General features: G+C 46.4%; 2 protein-coding genes and 1 non-coding gene across 20 annotated transcripts in view; 2 read left to right on the top strand and 1 right to left on the bottom strand.

Moving 5' to 3' along the window:
- The first annotated feature begins 6149 nt into the window (after nt 1–6149).
- On the top strand, nt 6150–7237 carry LOC101966687 (small ribosomal subunit protein uS2). Its single transcript, XM_005321028.5, has one exon. The coding sequence runs from the start codon at nt 6249–6251 to the stop codon at nt 7134–7136; it is 888 nt and encodes a 295-aa protein (XP_005321085.2). The 5' UTR covers nt 6150–6248; the 3' UTR covers nt 7137–7237.
- A 313-nt stretch (nt 7238–7550) lies between these two features.
- Nucleotides 7551–7655, bottom strand: LOC120890231 (U6 spliceosomal RNA). Its single transcript, XR_005734472.1, has one exon. It is a non-coding gene; the product is annotated as a U6 spliceosomal RNA (small nuclear RNA).
- A 4805-nt stretch (nt 7656–12460) lies between these two features.
- The window catches only part of Odf2 (outer dense fiber of sperm tails 2), a 41762-nt gene continuing 35454 nt past the window's right edge, over nt 12461–18768 (top strand). For 3 of the 18 annotated variants that reach the window (XM_021723590.2, XM_040286409.1, XM_040286433.2), the window contains exons 1-4: nt 13015–13193; nt 15987–16077; nt 17037–17153; nt 17430–17555. In XM_021723590.2, the coding sequence (XP_021579265.1) occupies nt 13030–13193; nt 15987–16077; nt 17037–17153; nt 17430–17555 (498 nt within the window). In that variant the 5' untranslated portion in view covers nt 13015–13029. Of the gene's footprint in view, nt 12566–13014; nt 13194–14025; nt 14041–14202; nt 14438–15986; nt 16078–16999; nt 17290–17429; nt 17556–18768 lie in introns of those variants that run through there. The other 15 variants (XM_078048350.1, XM_021723593.3, XM_078048347.1 and 12 more) reach the window with 15 other exon arrangements.

The following is an 18768-nucleotide window of genomic DNA, read 5'->3' on the forward strand; positions in this document are numbered from 1 at the left end:
AAGGAAGGAGAGCAGCCCAGAGCCCAGAGCAAAGGTCAAGCAGGGCTTAAGTACACTTTTTGGAGAGGTCGGTGGGCTTTGCATACATCAGAACAAATCACCATGAGGCGCGGGGAAATTGAACAACAACTCTGAGACGTGATTGGCACATTCGGGCGAGGGTGATTGGTCATTCGTAAGCGGGTTACACATTCAAACTGATTGGTTCGGGCCCTGTGACAAACTGTACAGGGCCCTAGGCTAAATGGCCAGTAGGGGCATTGTTTTAACTATCTCAGGAATTCCAGGTTCTGGGTGTAACAGAGGAACTTAATAATACCTAATCTTTTACATTCAAGCTTTCCAGCTTAGAAACTTTACCCTTTCAGTAGAACCTTTAAGAGATGAAGCCTAGGGGCTGGGGCTATAGCTCAGTGGCAGAACACTTGCCTAGCATGCGTGAAGCACTGGGTTCAATCCTTAGCACCACATAAAAATAAATAAATAAAATGATGGCATTCTGACCATCTTCACTACCAAAAAATAAATAAATAGGGGCTGGGGTTGTGGCTCAGTGGTAGAATGTTTGCCTTGTACATGCAAGACCCTGGGTTTGATCCTCAGCACCACATACAAATAAATGAATAAAATAAAGGTATACAAAAAAAAAAAAAGCTTTAAAAATAAATAAATAAATAAAAATTTAAAAAAAGAGATGGAGCCTAGTGGGAGGTTTTCTTGTCATTGGGGCATGCCCTTGAAGAAGATATTGGGAGCCCAGCCCCTTCCTCTCTCTCTTTCATAGTTTGGTCATGAGATGACCAATTTTGCTAAAGCACTACTGCCATGAGAAACCGTCTCACCACACTCCCAAAGCAACAAGACCAATATGATCGTGGAATGAGACCTCTGAAACCCTGAGTCAAAATATTCTCTCCAGGGCTGGGGATGTGGCTCAAGTGGTAGCGCGCTCGCCTGGCGTGTGTGCGGCCCGGGGTTCGATCCTCAGCACCACATACCAAATGTTGTGTCCGCTGAAAACTTAAAAATAAATAAATTAAATTAAATTAAAAAAAATATTCTCTCCATTTTTTTTTCTTGATAATGCTAAGGATGGAAACTAGGACCTTGCATATACCAGACAAGTGCCCTATCACTGAGCTACAAACCCAGCTTTTTAAGTTGATTATCTCAGGTACTTTGTTATAGCAATAGAAGGCTGTCTAATGCAACATGTATTGTCTAACCTAACTAAGTGTCCATAAGTGAAGTGAACTTTTGAGTTTGGTTTAATCTCCACTTCTTTTTTATCTTTTGGGCCCATGTATTGTCTTATTCTCAGGTTGGTGGCAAAATGGCTGCTGCCATTCCCAGTTCTGTCCTGGACCAGAAATACATCCAGTGGAAAGAAGAAGTTTACTTCTAGAGGCTCTCTAGAACCTGGCGTACCTCCCCACATTGGCCCAAGTTGAGACACATGCCCATTTCTGAGTTAACTGTTGATGATCGCAGGCAGAGGGTAGGATTTTCCTCAGGCAACTAGACTCATCCTCAGGGCCTGAGTTGGCCTGCATGAAGCAGGGTCTGAGGTCACATCCATGTTCCTGTGGGCAGTGAGCATGTGGTACTGATGAGCTGGCATGGCCAAGGTGGTATTCCACACCCTGGATGTCTACTTAAGCAGTCTTTTTTTTTTTTTTTTAAAGAGAGAGTGAGAGAGGAGAGAGAGAGAGAGAGAGAATTTTTTTTTTAATATTTATTTTTTAGTTCTCGGCGGACACAACATCTTTGTTGGTATGTGGTGCTGAGGATCGAACCCGGGTCGCACGCATAGCAGGCGAGCGCGCTACCGCTTGAGCCACATCCCCAGCCCCTACTTAAGCAGTCTTGCAGGGATCACCACTGCCTATCCTGGACAGAGGACCTTGAACCTCTTGCTGGAAAGGTTCTGGTCCCCTGAGCCCCAAGGCAGCCCCTGCAACCCCAAGTGAAGCTGGTCCATGGAGGAAGAGACTGCTGTGTGCCATCTCCTCCAAATAGCGGTCTCCTCCTCCAAATGGTTCCACAGATTCATTTTCCCAAAGTCCTGATAGCCCTATCTGTTTATAGCTCACCTGTCCTTTTATTTTTTCAGTACTAGGGATTGAACCTTAAAGTGCTCTTCCACTGAAAAACATCCCAGCCCTTTTAAAATTGAGACAGGGTCTTGCTAAGTTGCTCAGGCTCACTTTGAACTTGTGATCCTCCTGTCTCGGCCTTTTGGATTGCTGATATTACAAGTGTGAGCCACCATGTCCATCTGCATCTTGACAGCTTTAACCACGCATGAATGTTCTGCAAATTAGTGCTTTAGCCTTATTTTGAAATACTGACATGGAGAAGTTGACATTCAATTAAAAATCCACTTGTAAATTTTCAATTTATCAATTAGTGAAGAAAAAGAGTTGTTCAAATCTTAAAATATAATTTTAATTTGATGGAATTTTTTTTTCAACACTGAGGTTTGAACCCAGAGGTGTTCTACCCCTGAGGTGCATTCCCAGGACTTTTTATTATTTTTTTAATTTATTTTTTGGTAGTGCTGGGGACTCAGCCCAGGGCCTCACACGTACTAGGCAAGTGCTTTACCACTGAACCACATCCCCAACCCCTATTTTAATATTGAAACAGGGTCTTTGCTAAGTTTCCCAGGCTGACCTCAAACTTGCAGTCCTCCTGTCTCAACCTCCCCAGTTGCTGGGATTACAGGTACAGGCCACCGTGCTCAGCCCAATTCCTTCTTAACTACCTAGTTGCTGTGTACGTATTCTGTTTTTCAATATGTGCTCTAAGAGCTGTCATCTTCCCCCTGAGTGCTTCTAATTTGCCCTGTTCTTCCTACCCCCAAAGTCAGTACAACTGTGTGCCAACCAAGAGTCAAGAGGCTTTCTAATAAGTAAATGGTAATAGATTTTGGGTATTAACTGTTTTGCCAGGGAAATTTTGTCTCCTTGTTTCTCTACCAAATTGTAGATGCTGGAAAGGGCCCTCCTTGGAAAAGGACAGTTTCTGCAAAGCTTGGTGTGGTTTTGCTAACCACAGCATGGATCATGGGGGCAGAGAAAGATGATCTGAATCTTGTCTTGCCCTGTCTGTTCTGTGACCTTAGGCAAGTGACCTGACCTTTATCTAGCCTCAGTTTTCTGTTCTGTAAAGTGAGATGAGTACTCACGCCAACCTCTAAGGATATAGTGGGGATTCATGGAGCTATTGCAGGTGGGCATGGTGCCTGGCACAGAGGGAGTGCTCCATCATTGGGTGCAAGCCCCCAGGTGACACTTTAGACAATAACAGAGTAAATCCAGATGGACTTGGAAGGTCAGTTGTGTCAGAAGAAAGAGAAGCCCCACTGGAAATGATGGTCTAGCTTCCATTATCAGATCCGTGACTTAATTATATCTGATCTGTGCCAGGTCCTTCTATTCCAAGAATCTTAGTTTCCCCCTCTATGAAAAAGAAGGAGCATGGGCTGGGGTTGTGGTTCAGCAATGGAGGGCTTGCCTAGCAGGTGCAAGGCCCTGGGTTTGATCTCAGCACCACATAAAAATAAATAAATAAAATAAAGGTATTGTGTCCTACCACGACATATATATATTTATAAAAGAAGGAGCATGACTAGATTTGCCTTCCAAGATCCCTCCCTAATGGTCTAGAAACTGTTTCACAAATTGAATTCCCTAGAAAACTTGTTAGATGGCTTGTTGGTCCTCACTTCCAGAGTTTCTCATTCAGTTGGTCTGGAATCAGAAAATTTGTATTTCTAACAAGTTCCCTGGTGATACTTATGCTGTTGGTCCAGGGACCACACTTTGAGAACGACTGATTGTAGAACATAGTACCAGCACTGAATGCAGTGTTCTTCTAGTTTCGGAGGCTCAGGATCAGTGAGTTCAGAGAATCCAAGACAAGCAAGTCTTGATGGGGCCTGGGAGAATTTTCTCTCCTAGCTCCTCCTCAAACTTGCAATCTCTCAAGACATCTGAAAGAAAAAAACCTGATGTTTTGTAGCAGGATCCTTATTCCCAGGGGCAGTGCTGGTACAATTGCATCAAGGCCTTGGAGGAGTTGTTCCTGGATGGAAACAACAGGTAATCAGGCCCTTGGGCAAAGGAAAAGTCTGGACCCTGAGCCCAGAAGACTCTGGCACCTCCCTACAGAGAGTCCTGCAGGCTGGGGCCTAGTGCTGGAGCCAACACCTCCTTCTTTACCTAGGGCTATTTTCTTTTTTTTTTTTTTTTTGACATTTTTTTTTTAAGAGAGAGTGGAAGAGAGAGAAAGAATTTTTTAATATTTATTTTTCAAGTGGGTTATGAACTCCCATTTGATTCATAACCCACTTGAATCAAAGTGTGAAATATGATATATCAAGAACTATGTAATGTTTTGAACAACCAATAAAAAAAAAAGAAAAAAAAATATTTATTTTTCAGTTCTTGGCGGACACAACATCTTTGTTTGTATGTGGTGCTGAGGATCGAACCTGGGCTGCACGCATGCCAGGCGAGCACGCTACCGCTCGAGCCACATCCCCAGCCCCACTTGTGGCTATTTCTAACTAGTGAGAGAAGTCCCTGTTCATTGTGTAAACTTAGAAAAATGGAAGTAGGAAAATAAAATAATCAGTGTTAATATTTTTGAGATATTGGGGCTGGGGAAGTAGCTCAGTGGTAGTACACTTGCCTAGCATGAGCAAAGCCCTAGATTCCATCCCTAGCACTGCACATAGTAATATAAAATACACCCTTGTACCCTCCATCCAAAACCTACAATCTTGCTTTGCATTCATACCTACATCTTTCTCCTACCTTCATGCTCAAACACAGTAAAGAGAGTTACATAGAACTTGAGTTTCCTAACTCCCGTTTTTCAACCAATCCATCATGGATTATTTTTTTTCAACAAGTTTTTTTTTTTTTATATTTATTTTTTAGTTTTCGGCGGACACAACATCTTTGTTTGTATGTGGTGCTGAGGATCGAACCCGGGCCGCACACATGCCAGGCGAGCGCGCTACCACTTGAGCCACATCCCCAGCCCCCATACAAGTTTTTAATCTTTGAATGTTTTTCTACCTAGAAAGATATGCCTTTTTAAGAACATGTGGAGCTGGGATTGTGGGGCTGGGATTATGGCTCAGCGGTAGAGCGCTCGCCTAACACAGGTGGGACCCGGGTTCCATCCTCAGCACCACATAAAAATAAAGGCATTATGTTGTGACCATCTACACGTAAAAAAGAAATATTAAAAAAAAAAAAATGGGCTGGGGATGTGGCTCAAGCGGTAGCGCGCTCGCCTGGCGTGCATGCGGCCCCGGGTTCGATCCTCAGCACCACATACCAACAAAGATGTTGTGTCCGCCGAAAACTAGAAAATAAATATTAAAAAATTAAAAAAAAAAAAAAAAAAAAAAAAAAAACATGTTTTCACAGAAATGTATAATTTGTAAGTGAAAATCTCCCCTAATTCCATTTTCCAGAAATCATTAGTTTTAACAGTTGAGTGTATAATCCTCCAGATTTTTTTTTTTTTTACATGCATGTATTCACACAGAAATAACTTGTGTGGGTCTGGAGATGTGGTTCTGTTAGAGTATCTGATTGGCATGCACAAGGTCCTGGTTTGGATCCCCAACACTACAAATAGAAGAAAAAAAAATGTTTGTGTGAACACATGCATGTAGTCTACTTATAGTTTTGAACCTTGCCACTCTGAATGACCAGTGCCTTCCTTCCTGAAGCGAGAGGCTTTGACCTATCACTACATTTCGTGGTGACTTGGGCATCGTCCCAGCTCAGGAAGTTGAGGGCCTGTCTTCAGGTGTAGGCGCGTCACCCATGGAATTGAGCTACACTCACCTGTTCCTTTGTGATCCTACCCCTTTGCCCTGTTCGGGATAGAATGTTCCATGGAAACGCCCTTTGTGTGTCCCCTTCTCTTGCTCAGTCTTTGGGTGTTGCCTTCCTAGATGTCAATCAGCCTGCTGATAGCAGACATCAGGAGGCTAGATTCAACCCCCTGAAACTTGACCCCTTGCTTCATTTGAATGGCTTCTCCTAAATAAAAGCGTTCAGCACTTGCTCTCTCTCTTTCTGTGGACCCTTAAGGTCAGAGGAGCCATCACAGGACCCAAAGAAAAAGGTATCTCTGTCTCCCCTTTCCGCGCTACCCAGGAGGGATCCATACGGCGTTGTTCTTGATTCCCGTCGTAACTTTAAAGGGAAACTGTCACAATGTCCGGAGCCCTTGATGTCCTGCAAATGAAGGAGGAGGATGTCCTCAAATTCCTTGCAGCAGGAACCCACTTAGGTGGCACCAACCTTGATTTCCAGATGGAACAGTATATCTACAAAAGGAAAAGCGATGGCATCTACATCATAAATCTGAAGAGGACCTGGGAGAAGCTTCTGCTGGCAGCTCGTGCCATTGTTGCCATTGAAAACCCTGCTGATGTCAGTGTCATATCCTCTAGGAATACTGGCCAGCGGGCTGTGCTGAAGTTTGCTGCTGCCACTGGAGCCACCCCTATTGCTGGCCGCTTCACTCCTGGAACCTTCACTAACCAGATCCAGGCAGCTTTCCGGGAGCCACGTCTTCTGGTGGTTACTGATCCCAGGGCTGACCACCAGCCTCTTACAGAAGCATCCTATGTCAATCTGCCTACCATTGCTTTGTGTAACACAGACTCTCCTCTGCGCTATGTGGACATTGCCATTCCATGCAACAACAAGGGAGCTCATTCTGTGGGTCTGATGTGGTGGATGCTGGCCCGTGAAGTTCTGCACATGCGTGGCACCATTTCCCGTGAGCACCCATGGGAGGTTATGCCTGATCTATACTTCTACAGAGATCCTGAAGAGATTGAAATGGAAGAGCAGGCTGCTGCTGAAAAAGCTGTGACCAAGGAGGAATTTCAGGGTGAATGGACTGCTCCAGCTCCTGAGTTCATTGCTACTCAACCTGAGGTTGCAGACTGGTCTGAAGGTGTGCAGGTGCCCTCTGTGCCTATCCAGCAGTTCCCTACTGAAGACTGGAGTGCCCAGCCAGCCACTGAAGACTGGTCTGCAGCTCCCACTGCTCAGGCCACTGAGTGGGTAGGAACAACCACCGAGTGGTCTTGAGTTGTTCTGCAGTCACACATTAATAAGCAAGGTGGAAATAAGGAGAATAAGCACCAATTTACGGAGAATAAACAACCAATTTCTAAAAAAAAAAAAAAAAAGGTATCTCTGTCTCTTGTGTGATTATTTCATGCAGCCCAGTTCATCTGGAGTGACCCTGAGTGTTTTAGTAGTGAAGAACGCGACATTTTCCAATGCTGGGGATGAAATCCAGGGCTTTGCATATGCCAGGCAAATGCTCCTCCACTGAGCTACAACTGAGGCTAACTCACTTTGAAAAATGAAAGCAAAACAACTCAGCTATGTTTTTTTTTTTTTTTGCATTTTAAGACAAATATTCTTTTATTTCTGTTAAACTGAATATACAATTATTGCTCCCTAGGCAACCAACTTTTGCTTATAACTACAATTTCAAAAAATATGGAATACTTCACAAATTTGCGTGTCATCCTTGCACAGGGGCCATGCTAATCTTCTCTGTATCATTCCAATTTTAGTATAGTGCTGCTGAAGCGAGCAGAGCTATCTCTTTTTGGGGATTGAACTCAGGGGTGCTTAACTACTGAATCACATCCTTAGCCGTTTTAAATATTTTATCTAGAGACAGGATCTTGCTAAGTTATTTAGGGCCTCACTAAATTGCTGAGGCTGGCTTTGAACTCAAAAACCTACCAAGCCGCTGGGATTATAGGTGTGCGACACAGCTCTGTCTCATTTTCAGTGGTGCTGGAATAGTGTGTAACATAATTATCAGGCAGCTAGGGTTTTTCATCCTTTTACAAATAGTAGTCATTTTAATTAGGCCTCAGGATTAGATAGACCTGCATGCTGGGATTTGGGGGTTATGAGTTCTGCCCAACTCAACTGCCCTTTATTCCCAACTGCACCTAACTACACATTTGTACCAGATTCCAGAGAGAAATAACATACAGAATTTAGTGTTACTTATTGATCTTGCTGCAAATTTCGTAGACTGACTTTTATCTTTTATTTATGTTTAATTTTTGTTTTTTGTATTAGAGATACAGCACTTTACTACTGAGCTACATCCTCTTTATTTTTCACTTTTTATGTTGAGACAGGGCCTTGCTCAGTTGGTGAAGCTGGCCTTAAACTTGAGATCCTCCTGCATCAGTCTCCCAAGAATCTGGGATCACAGGCATGTGCCATCATCAGCCTCTGCCCCTTCTGAAGGGCACAACTCTTAAACAAAGGCAGGAGAAAAGCATTTTCTGTTTTGTGTTTGGGCAAGGAATTTTTTCAGGCTATCTATATTTTCTGGAATGGCTACATTTCTAGATGTTTTTCTGTAACCATGAGATCCATTAGCCAGAGCAAGAGTTCCTGTCACTGTCCCTAGGGACTAGGAAAAGTGAGGGACGCAGAGGTAAGGATGGTCTTTGGGGTGGTATGCAGGTGACAATCACCTGGTGAATACTTTAGTGGTCCTGGCCAGGAGTTTATTAGGAATACAAATTCTCTGGCCCCTTATTAGACTTACTGGATCAGCAATCTTGAGGATCAGGGCTAGTACTCTCTGTTTTAACAAGCCTTAGGATTCTGGCTAGAGAATGATTGACAGGGATGTTTATTTCACATGAGGAACAGAGCCAGCCTGGGCTACCCTAACTCCTGCCCTACAGCCCTGACAGCTCAGACTTCTCTGAGCTCACTTTCTATGGGTGTCATTTCTGACTGACAGTTCCCTGGAGGACTGGGACAGGAGGAGGGTAAAGCCTGCAGGGACTACCAGTGAACTCCCTTGAATACCACCTCCCCACAGGAGTCCCTTCCACTTCCAGACACACCCACACAGAAGAGATCCAAACTCTGACCTCTTCATTGGTCCAAATGATGTGTCAATATGAGCTTCTGGATAAAGGTGGGTTTTGGAAGGCAGGGAGTTCTTGTCTCCAGAAATGACTGCAAAATTATCCCAGCCCTTGGGCTGGGGTTGCAGTTCCGTGGTAGAGCGTTCACCTGGCATGTGTGAGGCCCTGGGTTCGATCCTCAGCACCACATAAAAATAAACAAAATAAAGTATTGTGTACAACTACAAATAAGAAATAAAATATAAAATAATAATAATCCCAGCCCTCAAAGAACTCATAGTCTAGTGAGGACACTGGGCCAGTCAGCAGCACAGTTAGGGCAATCTCCTAAGTATTGATATGGCCCAGGCTTCTTCTCTCCATGTGTGCCCTTGTCCTTCTTTGTTCCATCTTTGCACCTATTACTGTTTAGAGTTCCCTCATTTGCTTGTCTGGCAAACTTCTACTGCCATCTGTCATGGACTCAGCTTTTCTAATACTTAACCTCTGGGAACCACCTCCTGCCTCCAGGAATATTGGGAATCTTCCTTTTTTACGGGGGTGGTACCAGGGATTGATCTCAGGGGCACTCAACCACCCAGACCTATTTTGTATTTTATTTAGAGACAAGGTCTCACTGAGTTGCTTAGCACCTCCTTAAATTCCAAGACTGGCTTTGAATTCCTGAGTTGCTAGGATTATAGGCCTGCGCCATCCCACCCAGTTTGGGACCTTCATTTTTTTTAAAGGAGTGCTGGAGATGGAAGGCAGAGCCTTAAGCATGCTAGGCAGGCACTCTACCATTGAGCTATACTTCCAGCTACCCCCACCCCTTTTTTGAGATGGACATCTATGTTAACCAGTCTTGTCTCAACTCCTGGGCTCATAGCCATCCTCCTGCCTCAGGCTTCCAAGTAGTTGCAACAGTAGTGTTGCCAAAAGCTTGGGCCTTGTCCCCAGTGCTGAGGACACAATTTTGAGAAAAAAGGAAAAAGAAGGTTTATTGCTTTGCTAGCAAAGGAGAACCACAGGGGGTTCCTATCCCACAGGCTATGATTCTGTCCATCAGCAGGAACAGGGAACTTTTAAAGAGGTGATTCAAAGGTGTGTTCCACAGTGTTCCATCTGTTCTCTGTTGGAGTTGTAATTCACTTATTAATTTGGGATATAGTCACTTCTGAGATCTTCAGGTACCATTCCCAAAGTCTGGATTACTTTGTTTCTAAAGTGGAAGTGTGCTCAGGGGCAGATAAATCTGCCTAAAATAGGGAAGAAAGATAACCTTGTTTCCCCTGAGACTAGGGAGCTGGAGAGATTAGGGAGGAGCAGGGGAGAGGAAGAAAAAGAATTTTGTCCATTTTAAGAATAAGTTGCAGTGGCAGAGGAGGAAAGGTTATATTCAAAGCATAAAGCAGACCACTGTTCAAGCACAGTAGCCTTGCCTGGCTGGTACCTTCTTTTCCTTGGACATGTATACATTTCTATTATAATAACTGCAAGATCACAACAATGCTTTGAAAACCACCACCCGCTGACTAAGAGTGATTTGCATTCAGAAAACATGGTCTAGCAATCCAAAGCAATAGCAAAAGAACTCAAGATTTTTACTTTCATGTCTTTTTCTTTTCTTTGGGTACTGGGGATTGAACTCAGGGGTGCTTTACCAATGAGCTATATCCCTAGCTCCCCCACCCTTTTTTTAAATTTTGAGACAGGGTCTCATTAATTTTCCAAGGCTTCCCTCAAATTTGCAATCCCTCTGACTTAATCTCCAGAGTCACTGGGATTATAGGTAGGATCACAATGTTGCCCAGCTAAGTGCATTTTTTTTTTCTGCTTGCATTAAAAAAATTTTTTTTAGTTGTTGATTTACCTTTATTTATTTACTTATATGTGGTGCTGAGAATTGAACCCAGCACCTCACACATGCTAGGTAATCACTCTACCAACTAAACCACAAGCCCAGCCACACTACTTGCATTTTTAAAACAGTACAAAAGGGACAGATATCCAGACCACAGCTCTAGTTTTTAAAAATTTCCCTTTTCTTCCCCATCCCATGATCTTCATACCCTGAGCCCCTGTTTTCAGCACAACTCCCCCAAACTTCCCTGATCCCACCTTCTGAGTATTTCCCTCTTCCTCCTTCCTCTCACTCAGTTTGTGTACTTGTAGAGTGTGTGGGCTGGGAGTGGGGTGACTCTTAATCACAAAATCCCAAAGAAATGCACTGGTGGGACAGAATTTTTTGGGTTTTGGTACCAGGGATTGATCCCAGGGGCACTACCACTGAGTCATAACCCCAACCCTATTTATAATTTTGAGCTGCTGAGGACCTTGCTAAGTGATCCTTGCCATGATCCTCCTGCCTCAGTCTACCCAATGCCTGGGATTATAAGCATGTACCACCGTATTCAGCAGGGCAAGATTCTTATTAGATAGTGGTGCTGAGAGGATGAAACCACATATGCCTAATCGCTTTGGAGGTGGGGTGGGGAAAGCTTTAATAATTTTTCTGGTTATACTACAATATCAGAGCATGGGCTAATATCGGAGACTGATCAGACTTAAATGCCCCTTACAATGGGCTTGGCACATAGCACAGATTTAATGAGTTCAATGAATGTGGGGACACTGAGAACTGTTCAGTTCTGTCTTGGGGATGGCAAAAGGGACATATTTACAGAAATGTTTGTTCTAGGCCTTGAAGCAGGAAGTTTATCTTAGGTAGCAAGAAGTATATTTCTACTCCTGAATGGAGAATTAAGGATGGGAGAATAGAGAAAGGATAGGGAGGTTAAGGGAATTCCACTTGATGACTTTATTTTTTTCTCTATGAAAAACGAGATCTTGAGCCAAGGGGGATGGTGGTGCACACCTATAATCCCAGTGGCTCAGGAGTCAGGAGGATAAGAGTTCAAAGCCAGCCTCAGCAATTTAATGAGGCGCTAAACAACTCAGTGAGATCTTGTTCTAATAGAATACAAAATAGGGCTGGGGATGTGCCCCTGAATTCAATCCCAGTATTCCCCCATCCCCTCCCCCACTTCTCCCCACCCCAGCCTAAAAAAGGAGATTTTGAGTATGAGATGGGGAAGAGGAAAAGATTTGAAAAACCCATTGTTGGGAGGGGTCTAGGGACAAATAGAGCAATTGCTTGATGGTGGCCTGTGTGTCAATTGAGGGTGGAAGCAATGACTGGTGGATTTGATCTTTGCAGAACCTCTTGTGATTGGGTTACCAAGAGGGATTGTAGAGCCATTGTTAAACGTGGGAAAAATGAGTGGGTGGAGGAAGTGAGGGCTCCCTGGCATTGAAGAACAAATACTGTATGGTAGATGGTGAAGTTCCTGAAGGCAGAAAATCAGGTTATGCATTGAAGAGAGGTATGCTGGAATTTAAGATTTCAGGTGGAATAGTGGTATGACGCTAGGGTTCCACGGCCAAAGGGCCGGGGAAGGTCGTTGAACTAAGGAGGCCAAGTGACCCTGAGGTTGTGAAAGTCTCCCAGAATCCAGGGCGGCACTGTGAGCCACGTGACAGCGCCCCAGGATTGGCTGGCTGACAGTGAAGCGGAGTTGAGAAGATGGCGACCCACCAAAAACCTCATCAGAATAGGTCTGTACAGAGAGAGGCCTACAGTGTGCAGGAGGGCAAGGGACAAGGGGCATTCCGACCCTTTCTCCTATGTGGGCAGAGTGTGAGCAGTTATGCACACTCTGGACAAGTCCACACTGTGGATTGGGCAGTACTGGATTTCCAGAAGCAGTATGCAGCCCGGGCGACTAACTTTTTCTGTGACCCCTTTTGGGCCTGGTTTCCTAGTGTGAATTCCAGGGAGCGCGGTGGGGCTTGGACGTTTGAGTTCTGGGAAGCAGGAGGACCCGAGGCAGGGAAAATGGCGGAGTGGACAGTGGGTCTCTAAACCGCTGGGCAAGACCCGGCAGGTCCGCTGGAGGCGTCGCGCGTCTCCCTGGCGACTGGACGCGTGGCCCGGAAGTGGGCGGAGCATCTCTGTGACGCCAGGGGCTGGGTCTAAATGGCGAAACCCGAGAGGCTCCGGGGGGGGTTTGAACTGGCCAATGGGCGAGCTGCCGACCGGGTGTCGGAAAAGGAGGCGGAAGCGGGGAGGAGTCGCCGCCGGAGCCGGACTGCTTCCGCCGCGGCGTCTCCATGGCACGTCCCTGGCCACCGACTTCAACGACTTCATAAGGAGGCGTTTCTGGGCGCAGCCGTGTCGCTCCTGGTGAGAGGTCGTCGGCAGGCGGGACAGGGCGCTCCGGGCGTCCCCGCGGCAAGTCGCCCGCTCCCGCCCCCGGCGCGACCGCCGGCGTGTCCGCCCCGGCGGGTCCTGCGGTTCCCCGCTGGGTCGCGCCGGATCCTGGCCTGTGGCGCGCTCGTCCCCTCGGTCAGAACCCAGCCCCGCCCCGCCCCCCGGCGCGGGGCTTCTCCTCCCGCTAACGGGCGGGCCGGCCGCCTCGCTCCTCTCCCGGCCGTCGGCGGGGCTCTGGCCCTTCCTCTGCTGCCCTCGGGCAGGGCTTCGCCCTTTTCTCTATGGGCAGAAACCGGTTCCCTCCTGCCCACTGGTGGGTGGCCGTCCCTTCTATCCACGTCGGAGGCTGGCCCCTCGCTTTCTTGCCGGTCGGCGGGCATCGGCCGGTCGCCTCATCCTCCCTGCGGGCCTCGGCACAGCAGTTACGAGTGGGCAGCGCAGTCCCCTGACATCGCCTCCGGGCCGCCCAGGGGCCTCGCCCGGCGTCCCGCCCGCTGCCTGCACAGCCCGGCGTCTAGCCCTCTCTAACTCGGCTTCTGCTGCGCCTGGGAGCGCAGTCCCCAGCAGTCCGGGTGCCCCCTCGCGGCCGAGCGCCCCTTGCCCCTCAGCCTCCGCGCCTCCCTCCTTCAAATACTATTGGTCCTCCCGGGTATCTGTTCTGCCGGGAACGCCCCTTCTCCTAGGAAACAGTTGCTCCGGCCCCGCCCCGAATATCCCTCCAGCTCCCAGCAGGGTTCCCGCCCCTTGGGGGCCCACTTGGGGCCTAGCGGTTCTCACCGGCCCTCCTCGCACGCCAGCCAGCCCTCAGGTTTTCCCCCTGGTAGTCACCCACCCTCCCTCCCGGGTGGGGCCTGGGCGTGGTGATCCTTTCCCTCGCAGCTCCACCCTCCCTTGACCCTACCCGGGGAACTGAGCTCACCTCACCTGCCCACCTGGCGCCCTGCAGTTGCTCAGCCTCTCCTATCTCCTCCCACTTTGGCAGGACAGTTGCTGTGCGACTTGGACAGTAGAGGAGCGCCTCCCAAGTTTTCATCCAACTGCCACCCCCCAAGCTTCCACCCTCCTCCCCTCAGAGAGGACGTTTGATGCCGGGCCCCTGAGATTCTCATTGACAAGCCCCTCTGGGTTCCCCTGAGCAGAGCCTGCTGACCCAATTGCCCACCTTTGCGGCTTTGATGCCTAGCCATGTCTGCCTCATCCTCAGGCGGCTCCCCAAGGTACTGCCAATGTGGGGGGCACCTCTGCCACAGGGCAGGGAAAGGTGGTCAGGGGTTCCCCTGGCAGGCTTGCTGGGAGCTTCTTTTTTTTTTCAGCTTCCCTGTTCTATGTACTAAGAGTCTGTACTAAAACACTTTTAAGGGGAGGAGGAAAGAAATTAATACACAACATCCCATCTCTGCCTCCCCCTCTCCCTTCCCCAAGTGTGGCAGCTTCCTGGTAGCAAACAGGATCACCCTTGTTGTCTTAGTGGAGAGTACTAAGCTCTGAGCGTTTTTAAAAGGATGCCTGGTGCAAATAAATATGATGTTGGAGGAGGATGCATAATTTAGCAAGTTCATGATGGAATACAGGTGGCTTGATGGTTTTTCCCCAAACTATTGGTTTTTAAGTGGACAGAAATGTAATGGGGGAGGGGCTGTCTTCCCAGATTTGGTGTTCCTTGGCTAAATGATTAGTAGGACTCAATAAATATTTTTTTCCATTTTTTAACCCAAGGTGTGATATACAAATACCATAAAATGCATGCTGAAGTGCTTGATTATTTTTCTGTTGCATTATTTCCCCCAATAACTTGTGGGAGATGTCAGGAGACAATAGGATGGATCAAATGATTATTCCAAGACCCCTCTCATCCTGGAATTACATGTACTGGCAGATTTTGGATAGATTAAATTTTTTTGTCTTTGCAAATCTGGTGCTGGGCTATATGTGTATCAGAAAGTTGAATATCTGAGCCTTAATTTGAGTTTGATTCACAGTGACTTTGTTCCTCAGCTGAAAGTTCTATTTCCTCTCTCTCTTTCTCTCCCTCTCTGTCTCTTTCTCTTTCTCTTTTGGCATCCAGAGGTGCATACCTACTGAGCCACATCCCCAGCCTTTTTTTATATTTTATTTAGAGACAGCCCTGAATTGCTCAGGGCCTTGCTAAGTTGCTGAGGTTGGCTTTGAACTCACAATCCTTCCTCAGCCTTCCCAGCTGATCTGGCTCTGTTCTCTTTGTTTATTTAGTTTTTTTTTTTTTTTTTAATGTGGTGTTGGGGATTGAACCCAGTGCCTCATGCATGCTAGGCAAACGCTCTACCACAACAACCCCAGCCCTGTCTCTGTTCTCTTTATGTTATTCATTCACTGAGTATTTCTCCAGAACTACCTCAGCTCCAGGCACTACCTCAGATCCAGGCACTATTCTGGAGATGGTCACACTTTCCCAAAGTAGCACTTTTGCTGCTCTCAGATGCTGCCTACTTTTTGTCACCTAACAGGATGACGACAGCTAAGCTCCTCAGCAAAAGGTCACAATACATGTGATGCAATGGCAGGTTATAAAAGGCCAGCTATACAAATGCCCTTTTCCTTGTTTCCATCCTACTGCTGGGCGCACCATGCGTGTCTGGTGCTCATTTTCAGGGAGCCGAGGGATTCTAGATTGGCTCTCCTGGCTTTGAACTCATTAGTCATCACATGCAGTATATAGTCTTCAGAGATCTAAGAAATAAGAAAGACCTAGTTTTCTGCTTATAATCTGGTTTTTATGCCCGGGTGCAGGTTTCCATCGTGTGGAAAGAACGGAGTAACGAGTCTCACGCAGAAAAAGGTCTTGAGAACACCTTGTGGCGCACCAAGTGTAACTGTGACGGTAGGTGACGTGCACATGAGCAGCCCTCTCTGGTCTGTGACCCAGCCAGAAATGCTTCTGCATACCTTTCCAAGAACTCCGAACCCTGCTGGTCTGAATGTTCTGCATAGTGCTGTTGCGCATACCCTGCTGATTTCTTACTATTTTTTTTTTTCCTGTAATAGGCTGCCAATTGTGAGGGGGTCGTCTTAACATTGTCCTTCCAGGCAAATTCCAAAATCTTAGGATAGCTATTTGATAAAAGGAAAGGAAAAATAAATGTATAAAAAATTTTATTTGGTTTATGTATTTGCATTGCTGGGGATTGAACCCAGGGCCTTACATATGCGAGGCAGATGCTCTGCCACTAAGCTATATTTCCATCACCTAGGAGAAAATTTTAAAAAGATTAAGGGTAGGGGATAGGATCTGGCAGTAGGCACAGGTTTGTAGCTGGGGTTCTTCCCTGCTCATGGTTTCTTTAGAAAACCTTCTCATCCTTGGCATTTCTGCTGGCTTTATATTTTAACAGTCTTTGTCTGCCTGCTGTCCTATTCTGCATCCTAACCATGTTGTGCATTTCCCATGCTAATCTGCATGCACTCTAGAAGGATCCACCTGCTTTCTGGCTGAACTACACCAAATCCAAGGAGGAGCTTTGCATTCCGGCAGGCTTAGAAGGCAGTACAACTCTGGGGACCTAGAGTCTGCATCTGGGCTCTCTTATAGAGCTGGTTGGTCTCACAGACCCCCTCTCTTGTGTGAACCTGGGTCTTCCCAGTGGTCTTCAGCTGGGATCTCTTCGGATGCCTGCCGAATGATACTCAGTGCCTTGATTCCTGCCTGCATGCTAGTAGTTGTTGCTGTCCTGCTCGCTTGGTGGCTAGGCTTTCTCCCCAGAGACTATGAGCTCTGTTTTTATGCCCAGTTTACTCGTCCACAGATCAACCTTTTTTGTGTTGCTCTCCCCCGCCTGCCAGAAGCGAACCATGAAGGACCGCTCTTCAACTCCCCCCTTACATGTACACGTGGATGAAAACACCCCTGTCCATGTCCACATAAAAAAACTCCCGAAACCTCCAGCGACCAGCACCCAGGTAGGAGCATGCCAGCGGGCGAGGTAACAGCTGTGGATCAGGGTGATACCTCCCGGCCCAGCCTCCTCGTCAGCTTCTGACTCCAGAGGTTGGAAGACACATACTCTATTCCAGAAGTCACTTGCCTGGTTAGAAGGTAGGCGCCTGTTATCTAGCAACAGCAGCAGTAACTTTAGTCAGGAGAGGCACCCCTGCAGAGTTGGAGGTGGATGCCACCAGAGTGACACTGTGGCCAGCTGGGCATGGAGCTGACCCTGGGTTTGTACCTTTCAACAGAAATCTCATAAGCGCGGAATGAAAGGGGACACCGTGAATGTGCGGCGGAGTGTCCGGGTGAAAACCAAGGTACCTTGGATGCCCCCTGGAAAATCATCTGCCCGGCATGTGGGATGCAAGTGGGAGGTAGGCTCATTCTTGTTCAGGCTTTTCTTCTCGGACTGGTCAGATTCTAGCAGGCCTCAAAGTCGGTGTGACTCAGGGTTGCCTGTAGCTGCTGGAGACATCCTAATAGGCCCTTGCTAAATCCTGAAAGTATGTGGCTCTTCTCAATTCCTTACAGTACTGCTATGTGGTAGGTTCTGCTGTCCTATGCTAGGAATGAAGAAACTGATGTTAAGAGAGAACTGATTTATTCCAGTGAAAATAAGAAAGATTAGGACTCCTTCTAGAGGCTAGAAGGAGAAGCTATGTATATGTTTCCCCCATATATCTCTTACTGCACCTGGAGCAATATATAAAACTATACACACATACACACACACACCCCAGCATATTCCAACACATTGTCATATGGGTAACCCATAGATACTGCTTTTTCAAAACCACTTTTGGAACAGTTTTCTATGGAATAATTAATTTTCTTTAGTAATAGTGATTAAGGGAACTAGTGTCTTTTTTGTCACATCTTAACATGTTTTGCTTGTCTTTCACCCCACCCACCTGTCCACCTATCCATCTGTTCATCCTTCCATCCATCCATCCATTCATTTATCCATTCATCTGCCTACCACCCACTATCTACCATCTATATCGACTGACCCACCAATCAACCAACCCATCCATCCATTTTCTATCCATGTAATGATTCAGCATATATTTATTGAGAGTCCATGTATTGCTGGACAGTAGGGTTACAGCTACAAATGGGGCAGATGTATCTCTTTAGTCTTACTTTCTCATCAATTGCAATGAAAAGATTCAGTCATAAGACAGGGCTAAGAGCCTTTTGGCCATGTTTTGAACAAAGATCTCATTGGGACAAATAAAGGCCTTAGGACAGCTTTGATGATGCTTGATTTATTTGAAGTTCATTCTTTTTCCTACAGTTTGTTACTTTTTTTTTTTTTTTGGTACTGAGGATTGAGCTCAGTGGTGCCTTTTATTTTATATTTTGAGACAGGGGTCTTTTTTTTTTTTTAATTTTTTTAGTATTAGAGATTGAACTCATGGACACTCGACCACTGAGCCACATCCCTAGCCCTATTTTGTATATTATTTAGAGACAGGGTCTTAGTTGCTTAGTGCCTCACCATTGCTGAGGCTGGCTTTGAACTTGTGATCCTCTTGCTTCAGCTTCCTGAGCTGCTGGAATTTTTTTTTTTTTTTAATATTTATT

The sequence above is a fragment of the Ictidomys tridecemlineatus genome, chromosome 4 (assembly GCF_052094955.1).
Source record: "Ictidomys tridecemlineatus isolate mIctTri1 chromosome 4, mIctTri1.hap1, whole genome shotgun sequence".
In the NCBI taxonomy this organism is placed as follows: domain Eukaryota; kingdom Metazoa; phylum Chordata; class Mammalia; order Rodentia; family Sciuridae; genus Ictidomys; species Ictidomys tridecemlineatus.